The 27,059-nt window shown below is 43.2% G+C and overlaps 1 protein-coding gene across 8 annotated transcripts in view; it reads right to left on the bottom strand.

The window, feature by feature from the left end:
• Positions 1 to 27,059, bottom strand: part of cep112 (centrosomal protein 112) — a 432,841-nt gene that overhangs the window by 10,814 nt on the left and 394,968 nt on the right. For all 8 annotated transcript variants that reach the window (XM_078529029.1, XM_078529025.1, XM_078529028.1 and 5 more), the window contains one exon: positions 19,602 to 19,691. In XM_078529029.1, the coding sequence (XP_078385155.1) occupies positions 19,602 to 19,691 (90 nt within the window). The remainder of the gene's footprint in view (positions 1 to 19,601; positions 19,692 to 27,059) is intronic.

The raw sequence follows: 27,059 nt of genomic DNA, 5'->3' as shown, positions 1-27,059 counted from the left end.
AGCTCAACAACATTTTGCAGTTATATTGCGCCTTTTATAAATCACCTTATGACGCTTCATAGAAGCCATATAAACAAACTTTGACGAACCATATTAAACAGATATTAGGGCAGATGACCAGAGGGATTTTAATGAGCATCTTAAAGGAGGAAGGAGAGGCCCTCAAGGCCTTGCCTCACCCTTGCAGTCTCCACCATCTGCCAGACCCTGAACACATTTCTCTGGTATGATTTCCTCTTAGTTCCCTTCCAACACATGGTAATTCTATTGTTTATCTTTATTTCTAAAGCCCTCAGCCTCATTCTCTCCCCCTTAGTTTGCAAAGCCCTCCAAAAACACATTTTTTTCTTGTCCTTCTTAAACTGTTTCCCTTTCTTTCCTGCTCTGTGTCTGAATTTCTTCCGCATTGACAGGTCTCCTGAGACAGGAATATAGGACTTAGAAGCAGGAGTAAGAGTAGGTAATTCGGCCCTTTGAGCCCACTCCTCCATTCAGTAAGATCATGGCTGATCTGGTTGCGGTCCCAATTCCAATTTCCTGTCTGCCCTCCATAAGTCTTGACTCCCTTGTCTAACAAAAATCTGTCAAACGCTGTCTTCAATAAATTCAATGACCCAGCCTTCACTGCTCTCTGGGGAAGAGAATTCCACAGACTAAAACACTTCTACAGAATAATCCAGAGATCCAACTTGGACCACGATAGCTGGATCCTCCCCCTCCAAGTTCCTCTCTAGCCCTGAGCAGATGTCCTAACCCTGGCACCAGGCAGGCAACACAGCCGCCCGGACTCATGCTCTTGTCTGCAGAGAACCGTGTCAATCCCCCTGACTATACTGTCCCCTACTACCACTACATTCCTATTGACTCTGTCCACTTGAATGGCTTCCTGTGCCACAGTGCCACGGTCAGTTTGCTCATCCACTCTGCAAACCCTGCTTTCATTCCCACAAGCTGCAAGAACTTCAAATCTATTGGACAATTGCAAGGACTGAGGCTCCTTCAATTCTACCTTCTCGATCCCCTTACCTGCCTCACTTACAGTGACACCCTCCTGTCCCTGACCACTGACCAAATCAGAAGACCCTAACCTAAGGGGTGAGATGGTTTCCCTTTGATGAGGAACAATACACAACTTCCATGAACTTGTGCAAGGGAAGCTGGATTAATGACTGTGCACAAACATGCCAACATCTTGCAGCCAGTTCCTGCTCCTGACAAACCCTAAGGAAAAAAGGCACTTTCATAAGAGGAAGGGACTTGAAAGTGATCAGCCAGGTCAACTTTTGAATGTCTTATTGAAAGCAACCCTGTTAGGATTCTCAGATAAAAGCAAAATACTGCAGATACTGGAAATCTGACCCTATGGCTCTGAAGAGGGATCATACGGACTCGAAACGTCAATTCTGCTTCTCTCTCCACAGATGCTGTCAAACCTGCCGAGTTTTTCCAGCATTTTCTCTTTTATTTCTGTCAGGATTCTCAGTCAGCAAATGGCGTGAAAGAAAAAAACATAAAACAAAAAGAAAGAAGATGCTCTGAATAAAATAATAAAAAAAAACTTAATCTCCTTGGTTTATCACAGCAATCAGGGAAAAAAGTGTAATCTGTAAATATGTTTTATTGCCAGTAAGATCACTAACTGTTAAGTAACAGTAAGATTAGCTGTTAAGTTTGTCACTCAAAGATATATCTGATGGAACGATCTCTGTAGGAGGCAGGACTCCTTTGCCATGGGTGAGATATAACAAAGGAATTGGGAAACTGCTGCTAACAGTATATTCACTAAATCCTTGTTCTGATCTCAGTCATGTCCACTCACCATTGTACTCAGGAAAAGAAATAAAGAGCTATTTAATTTGTAATAACAGCATTGCTCCCGAGAAGGCGACGAATCAAAATTGGGCTTTATAGCCAGAAGTACTGAAACAAGAAAATGGTGCCACCCACGCTTTTGGCACAGTCCACATGGTGCCCCATGCTGGAAAAGGTGCTAACGCAGGGATGGTGTGTGTGCATCAGAAAGCTCAGGAGTGATGCTGTCATAACATCAAACAGCCAGAATGGCTGATTTGACATTTGTTTCAGGAGCCGTGTGCTTGTGCAATGAATGCCTGTGCTGGCCACTCCCAGCTGAACAGCCGGGGTGGTGGGGTAGCCACAACAGCTCTTATGAAAGAGTCAGCACCAATTTACAGCTGAGGGGGTCTGTTTGACTTGCTTCTGATTAAGATGGGTTTGTATTTTTTGAGGTGTTTTGGAGAGCTGGTGCTTAAAATCAGGGAGGACTCAGGGTTGGTGACCGAAAATTGAAGCTGTGGTTACAGAGCCTCTTGGTTTGCAATGTGACCATGAAATGCAGCAAAGGCTACAGACAAGGAAAATTCTGCGAAAGGCAAGGAGGAGGGCTCGCCACAGAAGGCGCTACACACCAAGGGTTTTTTGGGAAGCATTTCCTCTACCCCCACCAAAACTAGGGGGAATGCCTGAGGTGAGTCAAGTTCTACAAGAAGGTAGTGATTAAACCGTGACACCGGTTGCAACCTGACCTGGAGCTTTCCACCACGACAAGGCCAGCTCTAACAGTGGCTGTCATGGTCACGGTGGCATTGACCTTTATGCTTCTGGATGTATCTGGCCGGGGCGGGGGGGGGAACCGGGTGACATCTTGAACACTTCCCGGTATTCTGTCCATCAATGCATCTGGAAGGTCATGGAGGCCATCTACTTCGGAGAGGACAGCATATTGTTTTCTCTCTCAGCAAGGGCAAGCAGGATGAAGGGACAGTGGCTTTGCCATGATAGTGGGATTTCCAATGCTGCCACGGTATCATTGACTGCACATATGTAGTTCTGTGGGCCTCATGCCAATGGGGAAAGGCACAGGAACTGCAAGGGATACCATTCTATAAATGCACAGTTGGAGTGTGAACACTCCCAATATGTCATGTTGGTGAATGACCCCAATTCTGGCAGCAGCCATGATGCATCCTGCACCAGTCAGCCATACCCACCATCTTTAGGCCTCCATGGAGAATCAGAGGCTGCTTCCTTGGGGAATAGGCTATGGTGCTCCCTGCTGTCCAGGGGTGGGGGGAGGGGTGATGAAGGTTGATGACCCCTCCCTTCCACTACCTGACCATGTGAGGACAGTGGATGTATAATGAGAGCCAGAAGAAATATTGTTGAGCAGACAATCTGGTTGCTGAGCAATGGTTCTGCTGCATTGGCTGCTCGGGGGAAGGCCTCCAGTACATACTTGAATGGGTTTTGAAGTTCATGGTGATCTGCTGCATCCTCTATAACACGACTATCATGAAGGCGCAGCCATTACTTCCAGGAATCCAGAGAAAACCTCGGGAAGAGGAGGAGAGGGCAGGAGGATGAAGCAAAGACAGCAAGGAGGATGCATCCTGGACCTCTTTGCAGTTAGAGTGTCTTCTCAGACTCTGCTTTCAATAAAACTACTTCTTTTGACCATCTGGATACCTCGATACATCTGAGATGTTCCGTCACAACATCCCAGTACTCTGTTCCAACAAGAAAAGCCACCCACATTAACAACTTAATCCATCACCACATTCTATTATACAAACAGAAATGAACTGCTCACCCTTCTGAATTCCCTTAATGCCTGTCTTGTGGGTGCCTTTGCCTATCCTAGTGCTCCTACACAGTGCTATCCCAGTGGTTGCAATATGGCTGATGGAAGACTGCTGACTTTCTTTTATTTGTTCATGGGATGTGCTGGCTAGGCCAGCATTTATTACCCATCCCCTAATTGCGCTCGAGAAGGTGGTGGTGAGCTGCCTTCTTGAACCGCTGCAGTCCATGTGGTGTAGGTACACCCACAGTACTGTTAGGGAGGGAATTCCAGGATTTTGACCCAGCAATAATGAAGGAACGGCGATATAGTTCCAAGTCCAGAATGTGAGTGGCTTTGAGGGGAACTTCCAGGTGGTGGTGTTCCCATGCATCTGCTACTCTTGTCGTTCTAGGTGGTAGCAGTTGTGGATTTGGAAGGTGCTGTCTAAGGGGGTTGGTGAGTTCCTGCAGTGCATCTTGTAGATGGTACACACTGCTGCCACTGTGCGTCAGTGGTGGAGGGAATGAATGTTTGTGGATGGGGTGCCAATCAAGCAGGCTGCTTTGTCTTGGATGGTGTCAAGCTTCTTGAGTGTTGTTGGAGCTGAACTCATCTAGGCAAGTGGAAAGTATTCCATCACACTCCTGACATCTGCCTTGTAGATGGTGGACAGGCTTTGGGGGGGCAGGAGGTGAGTTACTCGCCACAGGATTCCTAGCCTCTGATCTGTTCTTGTAGCCACATTATTTATATGGTTGGTCCAATTCAGTTTCTGGTCAATGGCAACCCCCAGGGTGTTGATAGCGGGGGATGCAGCAATGGTAATGCCATTGAATGTCAAGGGACGATGGTTAGCTTCTCTCTTGTTGGCATTTGTGTGGCTCAAATGTTACTTGCCAATTGTCAGCCCAAGCCTGGATATTGTCCAGGTCTTGCTGCATTTGGACATGGACTGCTTTAGTATTTCAGGAGTCACAAATGGTGCTGAACATTGCGCAATCATCAGGGAACATCCCCACTTCTGACCTTATGATGGAAGGAAGGTCATTGATGAAGCAGCTGAAGATGGTTGGGCCTAGGACACTACCCTGAGGAACTCCTGCAGTGATGTCCTGGAACTGAGATGATTGACCTCAACAACCACAACCATCTTCCTTTGTGCTAGGTATGACTCCAACCAGTGGAGATTTTTCCCCGATTCCCACTGATTGCAGTTTTGCTAGGGTTCTTTGATGCCACAGTCTGTAAAATGCTGCCTTGATGTCAAGGGCAGTCACTCTCACCTCACCTCTGGAGTTCAGCTCTTTTGTCCATGTTTGAACCAAGGCTGTAATGAGATCAGGAGCTGAGTGGCCCAGGTGGAACCCAAACTGAGCTTTAGTGAGCAGATATTACTAAGAAAGTGCCGCTTGATAGCACTGTTGATGACCCCTTCCATCACTTTACTGATGATCAAGAGTAGACTGATGGGGTGGTAATGGGCCAGGTTGGATTTGTCCTGCTTCTTGTGTACAGGACATACCAGGGCAATTTTCCATATTGCCAGATAGATGCCTATGTTGTAGCTGTACTGGAACAACTTGGCTAGGTGCGCGGAAGTCTTCAGTACTATTGCCGGAATATTGTCAGGGCCCATAGCCTTTGCAGTATCCAGTGTTTCTTGATATCATGTGGAGTGAATCGAATTGGCTGAAGACTGACATCTGTAATGCTGGGGACCTCATGAGGGGGCCGAGATGGATCATCCATCGGCACTTCTGGCAGAAGATTGTTGCAAATGCTTCATCCTTGTCTTTTGTACTGATGTGCTGGGTTCCCCCATCATTGAGGATGGAGATTTTTGTGGACCCTCCTCCTCCTGTGAGTTGTTTAATTGTCCACCACCATTCAAGACTGGATGTGGCAGGACTGCCGAGCTTAGATCTGATCTGTTGGTTGTGGGATCGCTTAGCTCTGTCTTATGCTGTTTGACATGCAAGTAGTCGTGTGTTGTAGCTTCACCAGGTTGACACGTCATTCTTAGATATGTCTGGTGCTGCTCCTGGCATGTCCTCCTGCACTCTCCATTGAACCAGGGTTGATCCCTTGGCTTGGTGGTAATGGTGGAGTGGGGGATATGCCAGGCCATGAGGTTACAGATTGTGGTCGAGTATAATTCTGCTGCTGCTGATGGCCCACAGCGCCTCATTGTTGCCTGTTCACAATCTATTCTATTTAGCACGGTGGTAGTGCCACACAACACAATGGAGAGCATCCTCAATGCTCAATGTGAAGATGGCACTTTGTCTCCACATGGACTGTGCGGTGGTCACCCATACCGATACTGTCATGGACAGATGCATCTGCAGCAGGCAGGTTGGGGAGGATGAGGTCGAGGATGTTTTTCCCTTTAGTTGGTTCCCTCACCACCAGTCTAGTAGCTATGTCCTTTAGGGCTCGTTCTGTACTGGTGCTACTAAGCCACTCTTGGTGATGGACGTTGAAGCCCCCCACCCAGAGTATATTCTGTGCCCCTGCCTCCTCCAATTTGTGTTCAACATGCAGGAGTGCTGATTCATCAGCTGACAGGGGGGTGGGGGCGGTGGAAGTGGTACATGGTAATCAGCAGGAGGTTTTGTTGCCCATGTTTGGCCTGATGCCATGAGACTTCATGGGATCTGGAGTCAATGTTTAGGACTCCTAGGGCAACACCCTCCTGACTGTATACCACTGTGCCACCACCTCTGCTGGGTCTGTCCAGCCAGTGGGATAGTGATGGTGGTGTCTGGCACATTATATGTAAGGCATGATCCCGTGAGTATGACTATGTCAGGCTGTTGCTTGACAAGTCTGAGAGACAGCTCTCCCAATTTTGGCACAAGCCCCAGATGTTAGCAAGGATAACTTACCAGGGTTGACAGGGTTATGTTTGCTGTTTTCGATGCCTAGATTGATGCCGGGTGATCCGTCCGGTTTCATTCCTTGTAGGCTTTTTAGCAGTTTGATACAATTGAGTGGCTTCCTAGGCCGTTTCAGAGTGTATTTAAGAGTCAACCACATTGCTGTGGCTCTGGAGTCACATGTTGACCAGACCAGGTAAGGATGGCAGATTTCCTACCCTCAAGGGCATTACTCGTCCTGATGGGTTTTTATGTCAATTGACAACGGTTTCATGGTCATCATTAGACTATTAATTTCAGATTTTTATTCAATTCAAATTTCACCTTCTGCCATGGTGAGATTTGAACCTGGGTCCCCTAGGTCTCTGGATTACCAGCCAAGTGACAATGCCACTATGCCAACAACTCCCCTTTTACTGAGACTGCAGATGGCTTTGCAGACCTCCTCGAGCAGCTCTGTTTCAGGATGCCCTTGAGGGCTCTGTTGCAGCCTCCCCCATGATTCAAGGCACCAGATCTTCTGTCAGGCTCAGTGGATGAATGTGTGCCTGCCCTCTGAGGCTTCTCTGCTGCTCCCTTCTGTTGTGCGACACCTTGTCCTGCAAGAGAGAGAACAGAATGCAGTGATTGTGCAGCACTGTGCTGGGGTGGTGTGCCTTCCATAGCTGAAGTTATGTGGACATAGCGAAAGGTGGGTGTGAGGCGGGGATCAATGGAAGGTGTGTGAGGGTGAATGTTAATCAAGTTCTGAGTGTCAGGGACTGCTGCTGGCTGAGTAATGGTGGTGCGGTGCATTGAACAATGAGAGAGGTTGGTGGTGTGGTGTAACAGCCATGTAAACATGCATTCATTGACCTTAACCACCTGCGTGAGATCATTACATTTCTTCCAGCACAGATGCCAGGTTCTTGGAGACAGATTCCAGAAACTGGTCTCCATGGCCACTGGCTCTAACTTCCTTTGGAGAATTTTCTTTTTTATTCATTCATGGGATGTGGGCATCGCTGGCTAGGTCAGCATTTATTGCCCATCTCTAATTGCCCTTGAGGGGGTGGTGGTGAGCTGCCTTCTTGAACGGCTGCAGTCCATGTGGTGTAGGTGCACCCACCGTGCGGTTAGGGAGAGAGTTCCAGGACGTTGACCCAGCAACAGTGAAGGAGCAGTGATATATTTCCAAGATAGGATGTTGAGTGGCTTGGAGGGGAACTTCCAGATGGTGGTGTTCCCATGTCTGCTGCCCTTGTCCTTCTAGACAGTAGTGTTTGTGGGTTTGGAAGGTGCTGTCTGAGGAGGTTTGGTGAGTTCCTACAGCACATCTTGTAGATGGGGCACACTGCTGCCACTATGCATCAGTGGTGGAGGGAGAGAGTGTACCATGAGGGTCTCCTGGCCTCACATGGAAATATGGCCTCCCTCCTCCTGCCCACCTCCAAGATGGGGGCCTCCAGAGCCCCATCTGTGAAAGACAGAGCCCTCTCCCCGCCCTAGCATGCCACCTCCCTTGGTTGCAGTTGCATCAGCGGTATTCAACAGAAGCTTCCTGTGAATCAGTGCAGCTTTCCTTTAAGAGGGACAGACTGCTTTTAAGAGCTGGAAGCTAACTAGAACTCGTGCTAGCCTTGCATGCTATTTGGCCTCCTATTTTGTGTGCAGCCAATCAGCAGCTCTGGGCTGCACACACAACTCATTTAAACAAAGAGGCAGCATGAAATGTGTGTGCTGGCTGCCTCAACAGAAACTGGCCTAGTGATTAATTCACCAACACTGGTGCAAAACCAACCATCGTGAGTGTTTGAGGGTCACACAGCAGCCCATTTCCTTGCTGCCTAGTGGACAATTGTCCAACCAGTTCTGAGCTCTTCTCCAGAGCACAAATGATGTTTGTATGAATCACAGAAAGTTAACATGCAGCTACAGCAAGCAATTAAGAAAACAAATGATGTTAGCCTTTATTGCAAGGAAGTTACAATACAAGAGTAAGGAAATCTTGCTGCAATTATATAGGGCTTTGGTGGGATCATACTTGGAGTACTGTGTACAGTTTGGTCTTCTACCTGAAGGAAGGATATACTTATGCACTTGCCTTAGAAGAGCTGCAATAGAAGTTCACTAGACTGGTTCCTGGTGAGATGAGATTGAGTAGAATGCACTTATACTCTTTAGAGTTTAGGGGAATGAAAGGTGGTCTAATTCTCACAAAAAAATTCTTGAAAGGCTTTACAGGGTAGATGCTGGAAGTCTGTTTCTCTGGCTGGAGAGTCTAGAATTAGGGGGTGATAATCTCAGAATAAGAATTTGGCCATTTACTACTGAGATGAGGAAAATTTTCTTCACTCAGAAGGTTGTGAATCTTTGGAATTCTCTCCCCCAGAAGGCTTTGGAAGCATAGTCATTGAAGATATTCAAGACTGAAAACGGTAGGCTTCTGGACATTAAAGGATGTGGGGATAGAGCAGGAAAGTTGATGTAGAAATTCTGTCATGATTTTACTGAATGGCCTACTCCTGCTCCATTTTTTATGTTCTTAACATGTTCACATGGTGTTCCTTTGTTTGTCCATGAAAAATACAGGGCAGAGGAATGTTATAAGAATGTATTTAACATTTGTCTGCTAATATCAGTAGCAATCATGTCTAAATTATGGTGCTTTCCACACATATACTAAAATACGCATTGAGACCTCTGGACATCAAGCCATTGCCACAATACAATTCGATGTGGAAAATACCTGCTTGGATCAGTGGGATTTAAAATTTCTCTAAATCCATGCAAACAATGATCTACTATTTCTAAATTGTTCCTTTCCAAAATAGGAGGTACTTTCTTAAAAGAACTTGCATTTATATAACATGTTTCATTACCCCATGACACCCCAAAGCACTTTATAGCCAATGAAGCCGTTCTGAAGTGTTGTCATTGCAATAGGAACACAGTAAGCTCCCACAAACAACAATGAGATAAATCACTAGACATTCTGATTTAGTGATGTCGGTTGAGGGATAAATATTAGCCAGGACACCAAGAAGAACTCCCCTGCTCTTTAAAATAGCAACATGGATCTTTTACCTGCACCCAAGAGGGCAGACAGGGTCTTAAGGTCTTATCCAAAAGGCACTGCAGGCCTCCCACAGCATTGAATTGGAGTGTCAACTTGTTTTATTATGTGCTCAGGCTCTGGGGCAGGACTTGAATCACCAGCCTCTGATTCAGAAGTGAGTGTTCTATCCAGAGCCGCACTTGAATTTCCAGATTCTTGTAGTTAGCTGATGTAGATGAGCATGAACTGCTTGATACAAGCAGGAGTCTTCGCTCATGCTTCAGAAGTAGCTTCCACCAATCAGGATAGCTACTGTACTTACATTTTCCTTTTGATGTTGCACTTCCAGGTAAACAACTAATTTAAAAGAAGCAGATACTTTGTGAAGAAACCACAATGAGGATACAGCTGTTGCAGGTCATTCCTTGTTCAAGATTGTAGAATCCAGAGGCAAGTTTCTCTTTGATTCTCTACACTGTTCCATTTTGCTCTTGTTCTCCTTGTCCCTGTGATACATATGAAATCCCACACAGAGGGCTAGGCCTCAGTCAGTGCTGATCACATCAGTGGGGGGGTGTGCAACTGTAAGCTGGGTTGAAGAGTAGCATCGTGGCTCGAGTCTGATTGTCCCTCCCTCTTTGTGGAGAAATATTTGGCACCAGTAAACTGAGAGATTACAATTTGACACATAGTTGGACAATCAGAGGCATAAACTCACATACTAAGATTTCATTGAAGAGTATGCAACGCCTCCAATATACAGTTTCTCTTATGGTTCAATGGGATAAAATACACTGCACAGTGCTAAATTGCGTCATAAAACCAGAACGGTCACAAATATGATTCTAGGTCTCTGATGAGTTGTCTGATCTTAACTGGGTGAGCAAAGCTGTTACAATTCGTTTCAGCACCAGTCACCCTGGGGTTTGGAAAATCAATCAGAATTCCCATCCTTGATTGCAGCTGAGTGACTTTCTCTCTTGCTGGAATTATATATATGTTAATTCTATTATATATAGGTGGAAATGAGAAGAAATTTTTCTCTCATAGGGTCATGAATCTTTGGAACTCTCTTCCCCAGAGAGCGGTGGAGGCAGGATCAATACATATTTTTAAGGCAGAGGTAGACAGATTCTTGACTAACAAGGGAACCAAAGGGTATCGGAATGTGGAATTGGGGCCACGGTCAGATCAGCCATGATCTTATTGAATGGTGCAGCAGGCTTGAGTGGCGGAATGGCCTACTCCTGCTCCTAATTCGTATGTTCCTATACATGTATATTCGTGTGTGTGTGTGGGAATAGAATCAGATTGAGGGGTCTCTGTGTTCCTATACCTGCAAAGTTAACATTTCAGATTAATGACCTTTCGTCAGAACTCAGGATGTTTCCAGCATATTCTGTTTTATTTCAGACTTCCAGCATCTGTGGTATTTTGCTTTGGTTTTTAAGTTTTGAGAGAGGCCAGTTGCACTTACCTCTGAATTTTCCTTCCTTGATTCAGGAAGTCATGTTCACTTTCTGCCTCCTCTGATGACTCTTATTGTGAGATAATTTGTACAATCCATCCTTTGAGGCACATTGGTACATTTGTAAATTAGACCAGCTGGCAATCTGAATAACTGAGATTTTAGTTTATGAAAGATTCTTTGGGGATAGCAGTGAGGAATCGCCTGCAGGGTGGCTTATGCCCTGCTAAGGTTGAACCTGCAGCTATTTCCCACAAACTATGTTCTTGAATATTGCTGAAGAGAGACATGTTGCTGAAACTTTTCATCTTACACTCATCAGGACAAACACAAGAATGCCAAATTTCAAATGATCATGACAATTTATACTATATGAGAAAAGGTTGCTGATTGGTTGGCAAGTCAACTCCGATTGTCCGAGATGTTCTTATGGGGAAAGCAATGGGGAGCTATAGACTCCCCAAGCTCCTGGGTAATTCAAAAAAGGTGCAAGGCTCAAGCATATTCCTTTTGTTTGCAGAGAACAGGTCCCTACATATGAATGTATACTTACATGTGGGTACAGGGGTTAGCCACATCTTTTAAATTCTGAAAAGCGAATCAATTTTCTGATTCCGGTGAAATTCAGTCTAAACTTGCTAGATGTTATTGTAATACTAGTTGGTGCAGAGAACTGAGAGCAAGCAATAAGCTCATTGTTTCATAATTATTCATAACTTCATATGTAGCTCTGGTCTTGCACAGAAAGAGAGCCAATGGAAAGTGGGGGCACAATTCAGACTACAGATCAAATTTAAAGGGACGTGGCCACTTGGCTGCAAAATGCTGGAGGAGGAACCACCTTTGGAAGCTTTGGGAAAGGACCAGTGGGTACCTCAACTTTTTGGAAGGCTGAAATGGGAGAGATTCTTTATTGGACAGAAAGGAGAATCATGTGGATTTACTCACCATGACTGGGAATGGATTGCAGAATCCAGTAACCGGGCAGGAGAAAATTACACCTTCACAGTCTAAATTGCTGTTTGATACTATTTGCCTAGGGTCACAAATGAAGAATGACAACTTGGACAAGGTATGGGAGAGACCTACTGGTACCTGTGGAACTTTACCCGTAGGAAATCCTAAAGTGCTCCACAGTCAATGAAGTATAATCATTGTAATGCAGAGCCAATGTAAGCACAGCAAGATCCCACAAAAACTGTGACAGTGCTCAAGTAATCTGTTTTTGTGATGTGGGTTGCGAAATAAATATTGGCAAGGACACTGGGAGAACTTCCCTGATCTTTGAAATAGTGCCACAGGATCTTTTACATCCACCTCACACGGTAGACAGCGCCTCGGTTTAATAGCTCATAAGAAGGATGGATTAGTGCTTTGTAAAAGCAGGGGAGAAATTGGGAACAAAGATCTATAGCACACTGCATCATTTGGAATTCAGTTACACACAAAAATTCAAGTACTGAATGATTACCAATTGCACACTTAGTAAGAACAGAGCTTTTCCGTTCCGAGTGGCTTATGATTAGTTCATCTGAAATGTTTCCCAATGCAGATGCCTTTGCAAGGCTGGAGTCATAACACCATGATTTAGAATAATCAGGGCTGTGCACATAATAATTATGAGCCATTCTCTGTGTTTGTTCTTAAAACATCAAAAATAGCATGAATTCCTGTAGCTGGGCTGTTGGGAAATTTCAAAATGCACTGGAGAGGCACATTCAGTCAATCTTGCTGTATTATTATTTTGTAAAATTTGGCTTAATATTGCATTTTAAAAATGTTTGTAATTATGCATGTTTTAAAAAGCCACGTTCCCAGACACCTCTCAGCATTGCTGCGTTATTAATCTCCTTAAACCCTCTGGTTACATTCGGCTGTCAATTCCACACCTAAACTTACCTGTGATTTGGCTTGATAGAAACCAAATCTAACAGCTCCTTGGTTCTGTGGCTCATACTTCTGAATCTGTTTTTTGTTGTCCTGATTTCCCACCTGGAAAGCCCTTTCTTTTTGTTGTTATGCACTGAGAGATTACGTTAAATTCAGAATGGTGCTGAGACAGCAACAAAACGAGCCCTAGACAATGCCGCTGAGCACATTAGTTACCTGCCTTAGATGTTACGCCTGTGACTAAAGGATTCCTCAGCTCACGTAATGCCACTGACTATGAACACACTGCAAGAGACAAAAGGTCTATGTGGGGACAATAGTTGATGGAAATTTATGTTCATCAAGGTGAAAGTATTAGTGCTAGGAACACAGTGTTCCTTCAGTTATGCCACCAGTATTCCTGAGTAAGGCACAGCATAGACTAGGAACAGAGTAAAACTCAGGTTAAATGTCGAGCAAAGCTTCTTCCAATTGGTTAATAATGAGCTTCCTTTTTCGTTTCTTTTTTTAATTCCTGGGATGTGACTGTCTATGGCTAGGCCAGCATTTGTTGTTCATCCCTAATTGCCCTTGAGTAGGTGGTGGTGAGCTGTCTTTTTGAACTACTGCAGCCAATGAGTTGTAGGTACACCCACAGTATTGTTAAGGATGGAATTGCAGGGTTTTGACCCAGCAACAGTGAAAGAACAGCGATATAGCTCTCAGTCAGGATGGTGTGTGGCTTGGAGGGGAACCTGCAGATGGTGGTGTTCCCATGCACCTGCATCCCTTGACTTTCTAGGTGGCAGAGGTTGTGAGTTTGGAAGATGCTGAAGGAGCCTCAGTGAATGCTGCAGTGCATCTTGTAAAAGATGCATATTGCACTCACTGTGTGCTGGTGGTGTAGGGAATGAATATTTAAGGTGGTGTATGGGTTGCTGATCAAATGGGCTGCATTCTGTTTTGACCCTCTCGAATGTTGTTGGAGTTTCACTCATCCAGGCAAGTGGAGAATATGCCATTACACTCCTGACTTGTGCCTTATAGATGGGCTTTGGGAGTCAGGAGGTGAGTTACTCGCCGCAGAATTCCCCACCTGTGACCTGCTCTTGTAGCCACAGTATTTATATGGTTGGTCCAGTAAAATTTCTGGTCAATGACAGTCTCCAGGATGTCAACTTTAAGAGCATCTCCACCTGCAGTAGTGTGATGCTCCTATTTCTTACAGTCACTGTCCTTGTTGCCTCCTGGAGACTGCTAATTTAGTGCCAAATGGCTTTGAGGAACAGTTTTGTGTTGTGGACATGGGCCCACAAAGAACTGGGTAAAATAATCCTTAAACTCATTTAATCTTGAGCTCTTATATCCAACAGGAAGACTTGGATCCTTGCAAATTGGATTTAAACCAGGTTCCAGAGGTGAACGAACAGTTTTTAAATCTATTGTTGCAGAACTGTTTGAGAGGGGCATCATGCCTCATCTTCTCTTCCACCTGTTTGATAGTATTACATAGAATTTACCATACAGAAACAGACCATTCGGCCCAACAGGTCCATGCCAGTGTTTATGCTCCTTATGAGCCTCTTTCCACCCTTCTTAACTCACCCGATTAACATATTCTACTAATCTGTTCTTGGTTGATCTATTTCTTGCGCTGCAACAGGGATTACATTTCAAAAAGTAAAGCTGTAAAACACTTTGTGACATCCTGAGGTTGTGGACGGTGCTATTTGAATGCAAGTCTTTCTTACCTTGCCTTTAAATGGGTTTTATTTGAACGGAGGTGCTTGGATTAGTCATGTGGAGGAGCAACAGGATTTTGATGTGCTAACTTTATCTATACAACACTGCTAACAATCAGTGGCCAGATTTAACAGGAATGCGGCCTTCAGTTTATATTTTTGTGAAATCTGGAGAGTCCTGCTTTTGTTTTGTTTTTTATATAATGAATATCACAGTTAAATTTTTGCAAATGTGCTAATTCCATATGTTACAGTGGATACTTTAATGGCACAAACTCAGCATTCACATCAAAATTGTGTTTTCTGTTGCAATAGATGTGATATATTGGGACCATTGTAAGCCAAGGATAATTGGGCTAGATGCTTTGATTCAGTTCCACTAAAACAGAGCCAGAAACATGTATAGAACCAATTTGATAAGTGTAACAGAGATAATGAACACTCTGTTTATGGTGATATCCAGTACTTGTAATCCAAGCTTAGCATTCAAAAGTTCTGAAGAACAGTTATGTGTGACACAAAACGTTAGCTCTGTTTCTCTCACCACAGATGCTGCCAGAGATGCTATTTAACATTCAAACTTATTGTCTTCTGTTTCAGGGCTAAGGCACTGGTCTAAATGTTCACTGCTACCCTGCTTGATTTTCCCTACCTACTGGCTACTCCTACACCAACAGGAAAATAAAGCATGAAGCTATGCAACAGACATTGCCAAAGACCATGAAGCCAGTAAAAGTGGCTGACATGAGAGGAATTTGGGAAGAAGAAATGCCACACTAGTCACTGTTGTGCAGTGAAGGTGAATAACAAATGAAGCAGTATTGGATTGGAGTGTTGCATGTGGCCCATGGCAATACTGATCTAAGTATATTTATTCAATAGCAGAATATTGCAAAATACTCCGCTCTTTGCCATTATCATATTTAATCCCTTAACTATAAAAAATATGATATAATCAATGGACAAGTTAACAAAATCACATACTGTTTTGTGCTTCTGGCACATTCCTTACATTCCCTCTGCATCTGTGTCCCCTAGTCCTTGTACCATCAGCTAATGGGAACAGATTTTGTCGACCTTATCTAAGCCTATCATAATTTTGTACACCTCTATCAGATCTCTCCTCAATCTCCTTTGCTTCAAGGAGAACAATCACAGCTTCTCCAACCTAATCTTGTAGCTAAAATCCCTCATCCCTGAAACCATTCTGGTTAATCTCCTCTGCACCCTCTCAAGAACCCTTACATACTTCCTAAGGTGTGGTGACCTGCAGTGGATGTAATACTCTAGTATTAGGCCTAACCAGATATATATTGACAGGATGCACTGCAGCAACTTACCAGGGTTTCTTCATTAGCACCTTCCAAACGTGCAACAAGGGCAGCGAGTGCATGGAAACACCATCACTTCAAAGTTTTCTTCCAAGTCCTATACATTACCATTCTTTCATTGTCACTGAGTCAAAATCCTGGAATTCCCTAGCTGGCAGTACTATGAAAACATCTTCACCACACACACTGCAGAAGTTCAATGAGATGGTTCACCACACACCTCAGCCTTGCTAGTGAGGCTCACATCCCAAGAATTACTTATTTTCAAAAAAAATTAGGGAAACCTGTTTGGTTTCGTAAAACTTAAAAAGTGGATTTTATTTGGGCTTATATTTAATATATTTATATCTACATAATAGTGTGACAGGATGTATAAATGTTAATAAATATTCATTTCAGGAGTTTCAATATAAACTGAAAAAAGTGATCAATTTAGCTACCATTTGGGAATCTCAAGTCATGAACCATCCTTCTTCTTGAACTGATTGTTTGAGAGATACAGTACAATTTTTAAGACTCTTGTTCCTCACAGTTTTCATAATTCCTCATCCCAAACAAAATGCTAAAGATTTTCACCAGTTAATACAATTGATCAGGTATCTTTACATTGCACTGGGGCCATTGGGTTGTACAGGCATGAAACTTCCGCAGCCATCATGCAACCCAAACATAAACCTGTCAGGACTTACTCAGACCAGCTGCCAGGAAGATGCATCTTAGGTTTGGTGAATCCAGCTGCAAAGTTCAAGAACTCACTCTGACGGTTAATTCCAGGGACACTCACCACCTCCAGTCCACCATGTTTTATGCAGTCCACCACTTCTACTTGTGACCCAGGTCTGCTACTGTTCGGTGGCTGTGGTACTGAGTATGTAAACCAGGCTTTCTTCAGATTTACCATTACTTTGCAAACCAGATACACTAGGCCAATAGGTTTTTGTTTGATAAGGGCATCAAGGGTATGGAGTAAGGACGGGTAAATGGAGTTGAGGTACAGTTCTAATCTAAGCTGTCACTCCCAGTGCAGTAATGATGGTGGAGTGCAATATTGGAGGTGCCATCTTTTGGATGAGATGTTAATCTGAGGCCCCATCTGTCCTCTCAGGTGGACATAAAAGATCCCATGACACTAGCTAAAGAAGAGCAGGGAAATTCTCCCTCTTGTCCTGGTCAATCTTTATCGCTCAACCAAATCACTAAAACAAATTATCTGGTCATTTATCTCATTGCTGTTTGTGGGACCTTGCTGAGCCTAAATTGACTGCCGCATATCCTACATTACAAGTGATTACACTTCAAAGTACTTCATCGGCCATAAAGTGCTTAAGGATGTCCTTAGATTGTGAAAGGTGCTATAAAATGCAAGTCGTTCTTTCTAATTGAATCCCGAAACAGACTTGAGTGGCTAAGTGGCCTGTTCCTGTTCTTATGTTCCTTAACCTGTGAAGATGATTACAGGACGAAAGCTATTTTAACAAGCAGCTTTTCTCAGTTTCTATCAATAAAATGGCCTCCTAGTGTAGACAGAGAGCTAGCTAGTTGCATTGGTACCTTTCTCAAAAGCCTAGAAAACAGTGACAAACTGGGGAAGGATGAAGTGAGTCAGAACGATGTCTTCACATATAAGAACTACATTTAAGGTCAGATTGACTCATAGACATTTGCAGCACAGAAGGAGGCCATTCGGCCCATCGTGTCCGCGCTGGTCAACAAAGGTCTGACAACACTAATCCCATTTTCCAGCACTTGGCCCATAGCCCTGGAGGCTTTGGCAATGCAAGTGAATATCTAAATACTCCTTAAATGTTATGAGAGTTTCTGACTCAACCACCCTTTCAGGCAGTGAGTTCCAGACACCCACCAACCTCTGGGTGAAAAGATTTCTCCTCAATCCGCTCTTAGCCTTCTACCTCTTACCTTTAATCTATGCCCCCTGGTTACTGAACCCTCTACTAATGGAAAAAAGTGCCTTCCTATCCACCCTATCTATGCCCCTCATAATCTTTACATCTCTATCAGGTCCCCTCTCAACCTTCACTGCTCCAAGAAAAACAACCCCAGCCTATCCAATCTTTCCTCATAGCTCAGACCCTCCAGCATCCTGGTGAATCTCTTCTGCACCCTCTCCAGTGCAATCACATTCTTCCTATAATATGGCGACCAGAACTGCATGCAATACTCCAGTTGTGGCCTAACCAGCGTATTACACAGTTCCAGCATAACCTTCCTGCTCTTGTATTCTATGCCTCGGCTAATAAAGGCAAGTATCTCCTTCTTAAATACGTTATCTACTACCTGCCTTGTTACTCTCAGGAATCTGTGGATATACACACCAAGGTCCCTCTGATCTTCAGTAGTTTCCAGGGTCCTACCCTTCACAGTGTAATCCCTTGCCTTATTAGCCCTCCCCAAGTGCATTACCTCACACTTTTCTGGGTTGAATTTCATTTGCCACTGGGGATGAACCAGGGGTGAATCATTGCTCTCTCAATAGGTATGGATTACATAGGATATACGGCACAGAAACAGGCCATTTGGCCTAACCAGTCCATGCTGATGTTAATGCTCCACTCGAGCCTCCTCCCATCTTTCGTCTAAATCTATCTAAATCTACCATTATAATCACCTATTCCCTTCCCCTTAAATGCTCGTCTGACTCCCCCTTAAATGTATCTATACTATTCGCTTCAACAACTCCAAGGGTTGCACATTCTCACCACTCTTTGGGTAAAGAAGTTTCTTCTGAATTCCCTATTGGATTTCTTGGTGACTATCTTATACTGTATTGATGGCCTCTAGTTATGCTCTTCCCCACATAAGGAAACGTTCTCTCTCCATCCACTCTATCAAAACCTTTCATAATTTTTAAAGACTATTTAAAAAGTTTTGTCCCTCTTCAGGCTTCATTCTTCCAAAAGAAAAGAGACCCAGTCTGTGAATCCTTCCCTGATAATGTATACCCAAGCATTTCTGGTATCATCCTTGTAAATCTTCTCAGCACCCTCTCCAATGCCTCTATATCCTTTTTATAATATGGCGATTAGAACTGCATGCAGTAGGGTAAATGTGGTCTAACCAAGATTCGATACAGGTTTAGCAGTAACTTTCCTAATGTTCAATTCTATTGAAGGTCTCAATTTAAATTGATTTGAGAAATCTCAAATTCCTAGTCCGTGAGAATTGATTAGCATGAATCCCGGTATAATTATTGGTACTAAAATCAGCCATCTCCTTCAGAAAGGCCACAAAAATAATTGGTGCAGGAAATGGAAATGTAACATTGCAAGCAGAGGGTGCTTTTCTGAAGTTGTCATTAGTCACACTTTGGAGCTTTACCCTGCATCTGACCTGTGGTATTATGTTCATACAGGGTGCATTAGGTGGAAAATCTTTCTTTCCTTAGTGATGGCATCCAGCACACTGATGAGTACAGGCTATAGGCTGAGTCCTTGCAATGCATCAATGGGACCAAAGTAACTGAAATATCAATCTTATAATCATACAGTACAGAAGGAGCCACTTGGTGTCCAATTAGTTCCATTCTCTTGCTTTTTCCCCATAGCCCTTTTCAAGTATTTAACCAATTCCCTTTTGAAAGTTATTATTGAATCTGTTTCCACCACCCTGTTTTTTTGTTCATGTATCAACCTTCACCCATTAAGTATTGGACGCTGTTGCTTCTTGTTTGTTACCTGTTCCTGAGTCTCCAATTCCTTGTTTTGTATCTCCTTTTCTAATGCCTGTATCTGGCTGCAATAGTTTTCTGCTTCGTTCTCCAGAGTCTAAATGAAAAATCAGCAGAGAGAAAGAAAATAATTTGTGTTACTGAAGTTGACACTTCAACCTTTAAAAAGACAAACATAATAAAGTCAATGGACCTGTTTAAAGGGAAGATAGATTCACCAGATTTTTCTATGCAATTCTCATTGCAAAGTGAGAAGGTGTACTTTTTCTGTGTTTCTCTAATCCTCCTACAGTTTTGAGGATTGTCTGCTAACAAGCTGTTTCTGTGGAAAGCTCTCTTCAAGAACCAAACCCGGGATCAACCTAGTGAACCTTCTCTGAACTGCCTCCAATGCCAGTATAACTTTCCTTAGATAAGGGAACCAAAATTGTTCACAGTATTCTAGGTGTGGTCTAACTAGTGCCTTGTATAGTTTTAACAAGACTTCCCTATTTTTATACTCCATTCCCTTTGAAATAAAGGCCAACATTCCATTTGCCTTCCCTGTTATGTATAAAATAGAATATATTTATTTACTTATAACTTATTTTAAATAAAGTACTTTAAATAATTTATTTACCTGTTGAACTTGTATGTTAGCTTTTTGGGATTCATGCACAAGGACTCACACCTCTGTGCTGCAGCTTTCTGCATTTAAACTATATTCAGCTCCCCTATTCTTTCTGCCAAAGTGCATTACTTCACATTTCCCCACATAATATTTCCATCTGCCAAGTTTTTGCCCACTCACTTAACCTGTCTATATCCCTCTGGAGACTCCTTGTGTCATCCTCACCACTTGCCTTCCCACCTATTTTTGTGTCATCCACAAACTTGGCGATAGTACATTCACTTCCCTCACCTAAGTCATTAATATATATTGTAAATAATTGAGGCCCTAGCACTGATCCCTGTGGCACTCCACTAGTTACAGGTTGCCATCCCGAAAATGCCACCCTTATCCCAACTCTCTGTCTTCTATTAGTTAGTCAATCCTCTATCCATGCTAATATACTACCCCCAACACCATGGGCTCTGATCTTATTAAGCAGCCTTATGTGCGGTACCTTATTGAACACCTTTTGGAAATCCAAATATATTACATCTACTGGTTCCCCTTTATCTATCCTGCTTGTTACTTCCTCAAAGAATTCTAATAAATTTGTCAGGCATGATTTCCCCTTCATGAAGCCTTGCTGACTCTGCTTGGTTAGATCATGGATTTCTAAATGCTCTGCTATTACATCCTTTATAATAGACTCCAACATTTTCCCAACGACAGATGTTAAGCTAACTGGCCTATAATTACCTGTTTTTTGTCTCCCTCCCTTTTTGAATAAGGATGTTACATTGGCTGTTCTCCAATCCTCTGGGACTTTTTCAGAATCTAAGGATTCTTGGGAGATTACTACCAGTGCATCCACTATCTCTGTAGCTACTTCCTTTAATATCCTAGAATGCAACCCATCAGGTCTAGGGGTCTTATCGGTCTTTAGCCCCATTAGTTTCCCTAGTACTTTTCTCTAGTGATAGTTATTTCCTCCCTGCCTTTTGCTCCTTGATTATTTAGTATTTTTGGATTTGCATCTTCTACCGTGAAGACTGAAGCAAAGCATTTATTCAACTTCTCTGCCATTTCCTGGTTCCCCATTATTATTTCCCCAGCCTCAGTCTCTAAGGGACCTATGTTCACTTTGGCCTCTCTCTTCCTTTTTATATATTTAAAGAAGCCCTTACTGTCCATTTTTATATTACTTGACACATTGGTAGAGTGGGCAGATAGGTGGCAGATGAAGTTCAATGTGGAGAAGTGTGATATGATATACTTTGGTACAAAGAATATGGAGAGACAGTTTAAAATAGAGGATGCTATTCTAAAGGGTGTGCAGGGTCAGAAAGACCTTGGTGTATATGTACATACGTCATTAAAGGTGGCAGGACAGGTAAAGAGAGCCGTTTCTAAAGCAGACAGTATTCTAGGCTTCATTAATAGAGGCATAGAGTACAAGAGCAGGGAGGTTATGATGAGCTTATAGGACACTGGTTAGACCTCAGCTGGAGTATTGTGTACAGTTCTGGGTGCCACACTATAGGAAGGATGTGAACACATTGGAGAAAGTGCAGAAGAGGTTTACAAGAATGGTTCCAGGGATGAGACACTTCAGTTATGAGGAAAGATTGGAGAAGTTGGGACTGTTTTCCTTGGAGAGGAGAAGGCTGAGAGGAGATTTGATAGAAGTTTTCAAAATAATGAGGGGCCTGGACAGAGTACTTAGGGAGAAACTGTTCCTGTTCATAAAGTTCGAAAACCAGAGGACACAGTTTTAAAGTGTTTTGCAAAAGAAGCAAGTGTGAGGTGAGAAAATACTTTGTCACACAGTGAGTAGTTAGGGTTTGGAATGCACTGCCTGAAAGTGTGGTGGAGGCAGGTTCAATTGAGGCATTCAGGAGGGCATTGGATGATTATCTAAATAGAAACAATGCGCAGGGTTACGGGGAAAAGGCAGGAGATTGGCACTAAGTTAAAATGCTCCGAGAGCCGATGCAGACACGATGGGATGAATGGCCTCCTTTTACACTGTAACAATTCTGTGATTCTGCGATATAAATACTGTGGCTACGAGAACAGGTCAGACGCTGGGAATTGTGTGGAAAGTAATTCACCTCCTGACTCCCCAATGCCTGTCCACCATCTACAAGGCACAAGTCAGGAGTGTGATGAAATACTCTCCAGTTGCCTGGATGAGTGCAGCTCCAACAACACTCAAGAAGCTCAACACCATCCAGGACAAAGCAGCCTGCGTGAATGGTATCCCTTCCTCCACCTTAAACATTCACTCCCTCCACCGCCAAAGCACAGTGGGTGCAGTGTGTACCATCTACAAGATGCGTTGCAGCAACTCACCAAGGCCCCTTCAACAGCACCTTCCAAACCTTCGGTTGCTATCACCTCAAAAGACAAGGGCAGCAGATGCATCACCACCTGCAAGTTTCCCTCCAAGCCACACACCATCCTGACTTGGAAATATATCACCGTTCCTTCACAGTTGCTGGGTCAAAAAAGTGGAACTCCCTCCCTAACATCACATGGACTGCAGAGTTTCAAGAAAGCAGCTCATCATCACCTCAAGGGAATTAGGGATGGGGCAATAACTGGTGGCCTAGCCAGCGATGCTCACATTCTGTGAAAGAATAAAAAGTTGTTTGATTATCCGCCACCATTCACGACTGGATGTGGCTGGACTGCAGAGCATACTCTGTTAGAGGAGTTTACGGAGATAGAGAAGGGCAAAGTCACGAACATGAGGTTGGGATTTTAAATTCGATGTTGATGGACTGGGAACCAATGTTGCCAATGCTTGTGCTTTTTGGAACTATTTTCTTCCACCTCCTCTGCTGAAAAAGCTGGGTTGTGACTCTGTAAATGTGAAAGTCTGTACCTTGCTGAAGTGGATATTAAGTGTGAGCCCAGGCAATTAGGGCCCAATTTTAACTTTGTGCAAGTGCATGGGATTTGAGTGAATTAAGATCAGGGGCGGGATTTTCTGCACCTGCCCACTGCCGCGATCTGCCGGTCCTGCCACAAGTCAACGGACAATTGGCTGGGGTGCCGGCTCGCCTATGGCGGGTCCCGCTCACGACGGGGCTGGAAAATCCCGGCCCTTGCCTTAAATAGTTTCAGGAGATTTTGGAATTGTGAAGGTATCATGGCCAAGCCTAATTGTGTCTTCACTCCATGGCCAGATATGGACATTTTCCATCAGGTTTCACTTGATTGCAATGAGTAAATTTTCCCTCCCTGCTCAGGCCACCAAGGCCAATTGTAACAGCCCAATTATTCCTCTTGCTAACTCAGCAGAAGGTAGCAATCAATCCTGGGAAAGTTTGGTTTGTAATGCTTGGTTACATGCTACTTTTATAGAGTCATTAGGACAGCATAAAACATTACCATTATGTCTTAATCTGAGTTTGGAACATGTGGTTTGAATTGTCCAATCGAAGCACTCGTTTATTTGGTCAGCCTACTTAACCAGATATTCAAAATCCAACCAGTTTGGCCAAATGTATACACACCTACTTCTAGGGGCAGTTTGCAGCAGGGTCCAGTTTGCTGGGAATCTATTTTCTCAATGGATTTCTCTGTTTAGAGGGTGTGGGTTCCATTACCACCCTTATAAAAAAAACTGCAAACAACCAGATTATACTAAACCACTAGACTACTCTTATGGAGTCAGTGGAATAATATGGCACTGTAATTTGTTTAGTTAGGATTAATGGCTTCTTTGAACAATCACATCTTTTACAAATTCCACATCAGAAATATGTTTTGCAAACCACAATAAATACAGAGTCTTTTGAAAAAGAGTAGAAGAAATGTTATGGTTTTAGGATAACCCACAATTTACATTTTCACATATGGTGACATTCTTTCATGATGGGAATTTTTGCCTACAGAACAATACGTATTCCAGACCAGTGTTTTGATATCACGATGCTGCATCAGTGCTTTATTAACTGAATGAAGAGCAATGGTTGAACTTTCCCACTGGGTGAAAGCCTCATGCATAACTAAAATTCATAGTTCCAATTCCTGGTCTGTACTTTTAGTTGGTCTTTTCTGGGGTGGCGGCAGAGGTGCTACTATTGGCTTTGGTGCCTTGAGATTTGGGAGGGGGAAGAAATTCAACCAACGTTCCTCTATTCGTCAAAAACCACTGACTCCCTGCTGGGAGAGCTGATGGCAGTCAAGTCTGGATATTCCTTCACCATAGGGTTCTGGCTATAAGTGCACCGGGCAGGTCTCTGCTCTGACCTCAATGAATTTCTGGAGTTAAGCAAATTTAAAATATTCATGGCAGGCTCTTGATGTTCCCTGGAGGGAGAGTGGCCAGTAGTGTCAGTTGATTGCATTAGGCAAGGTGTCCCTTTCATTTTGTAAGGCCACTACCCTTTAGAAAGACTGTAGGCCAGAAACGCATGGCAGTGCTGAAGTGTTAGTGATGGGAAATATGCCATTTGCCTTGATCCCAGGATTACTTTGTAATATACATTCCTCATATGGAGGGAGTGGCACAGTTTATTCAATGTTTACTGTCACTTCCAATGAAACAATTTCTAAGTGGTGGCATAAGTTGGGAAGCTGGTGGAACAGTTTCCAGAATAATTCCCACTGGCCAAGAAACCACCCCAAAATGGGCAAACTCAGTCCTCATTGTCCAGGCTTGCATTTGCATGTTTGGGTAAGGTATTAGGATGTCGGCCAGTGCCTGTGGAACACAGATATCACTGCCTTCAGGACAAATGGGGAACAACTGAGGGGGAAAAAAATGCATGATTTATTTATTAGTTTACTGGCATGCTGCTGCAAACTTATTCTCCATCAAATATCTGGAACCACGCTTGTTCTGCTTGGAGAGGAACCGAATGTTTGACTGTCTAAAGAGTTAATCGTGCCTATCGATAATGGACAATACAGCAATTGAACAGTCCCAATGAATACTAAACAAAAAAAAGTTACCCTCCCCAACCTGTGTGCTTAGCTCCACTATGGATATGTGTAAATACCAGGCCTCAACCCCAGTGTTGGTGATAAAGAACAGCAACATGCCAATATTTAGATTCAGCTGTAATTATCATCAGCGTAACTGATTTCGTTGGACTTGGGATTGGTTAACAGTCAACATTTTGCTTCTAGCTCTGCATGCAATGTAACTGGTAAATGTTTCAGCAGATACAACAAGTGAAGTAAGGTTTTAATTATTATTTTGCCTGTTGCAACTGCCTAATCCCCACTTGCTGACGATTGATTAATGTTCTAAGCAAGCTTGCCATGGAGTAACCATGTGGCCAAACCTATATTCCACCATTCAGGGACGCATTTGTGTGCCAATCGCACGTGCCACTGGATAATCTAAGTCACTGGAAATCACACTTTCATTTGCATGTTGTAGAATCTGGATTCAAAGTTGCAGTCCAGGAATGCTGAAGTACCATTACATAAGGGACTTCAATGGTGCTCCTCAAACTATGTATAACCAATTATCTCTCACACCTATGATGCTTTGTGGACTATGGCTAATTACACTTACCCCAGCCACCAACAAAGTGGCTTTGTTTAAGTTCATAAGAATGGAATTAGAAAAGGCTATTATGCCCATCAAATCTTCAAATCCTACAGAACAAGTACAATCAATCAATCCACCCAGATCTTTGCCCCACTTACACAATTCCCAATAAGGAAAGTTGTGTATAAACATTTCCTGAAGCTAAATTCCAGAATATTCATACTTTTTTTTGCCTTCCAAGTGAGTTGCTAAACCAAGACCCTGTCCGCCCTCTTAGCTGGGTTCGGTGTAAAAGATCCCATGGCACTATTTCAAAGAAGAATAGGAGAGTTCTCAATGTTCTGGCCAACATTTATCCCTCAAACACAAAGAAAAAAAAATCAGGTGATTTGGTCATTATCACACTGCTGTTTGTGGGAGTTTCCTGTGTGCAAATTGGCTGCCACGTTTCCTACATCCCAACAGTGACAAATATCAAAAGTACCTGATTGGCAGGAAAGCAGTTTGGCATGTGCTGAGGTTGCGAAATGCAAATATTTTCTTTCTTTATACTCCTAAACCTGGACTATATAAATATGGCTTGCTGGTTTGCTGTAGACATCACCCTCCTCTTCTCCAGGAGCACAGGAATCATTACGTCCTGAGAAACATTTGATTATCTCAGCCTATAACTAACCGTGTGACCTCAAATGCCATTGGCAACTGAGCATTTATTTAGTTCCTTTTTGCAGTTAATTGACGCAGGGGAAAAACACATTTACACAACAGAGTACAGCTGCTTAGACAAGAAACAGTAGGCTGATCAGGCTAAGCAAAAGCATTGTAAGACATAGATCATTATACAGCCACAGCTATGGACAGACATAAATACAATGCTGCAGGTAACAGCAATTATGATCAGACTGTGGTATCAGAGTTGTGCTGAGAAAAGGGTTTCAGCTACCTTTATTTCAGCATAAAATTGATATTCAACAGTGAGGGCTTATAGGAATCTAACACTAAATATACTTTGTAGTGGAGACATTAAAATTTGTACTTGTTCATTCTGATTTGATATGATGCCGTTCAATATCAGTAATTAATACATTAAAAATTTCTATATAAAATCTGTTATTTTAATAAAGGCTTAACCCCAACATGGCATAAGAATTTTGTATGAATGTGTTAATAGATTTGTCACTGCAATTGTCAACCATAAAGTCTCCAGTGTAATTGGGGTAAAAGCAATGTTTAAAGCAATACGTGAACAAAGTGCTGCTGTGAAAAGAGAAAATATTGGAAATCCACAGCGAATCCACTGAGAATATTTGGATTCTGGATCTAGTTTTTCTGAACCCAAGAAAACTGCTCCAAAAATATTC

Source organism: Cetorhinus maximus, chromosome 24 (genome assembly GCF_964194155.1).
Source record: "Cetorhinus maximus chromosome 24, sCetMax3.hap1.1, whole genome shotgun sequence".
Lineage (NCBI taxonomy): Eukaryota > Metazoa > Chordata > Chondrichthyes > Lamniformes > Cetorhinidae > Cetorhinus > Cetorhinus maximus.
This window is presented reverse-complemented; position numbering and strand designations above follow the sequence as displayed.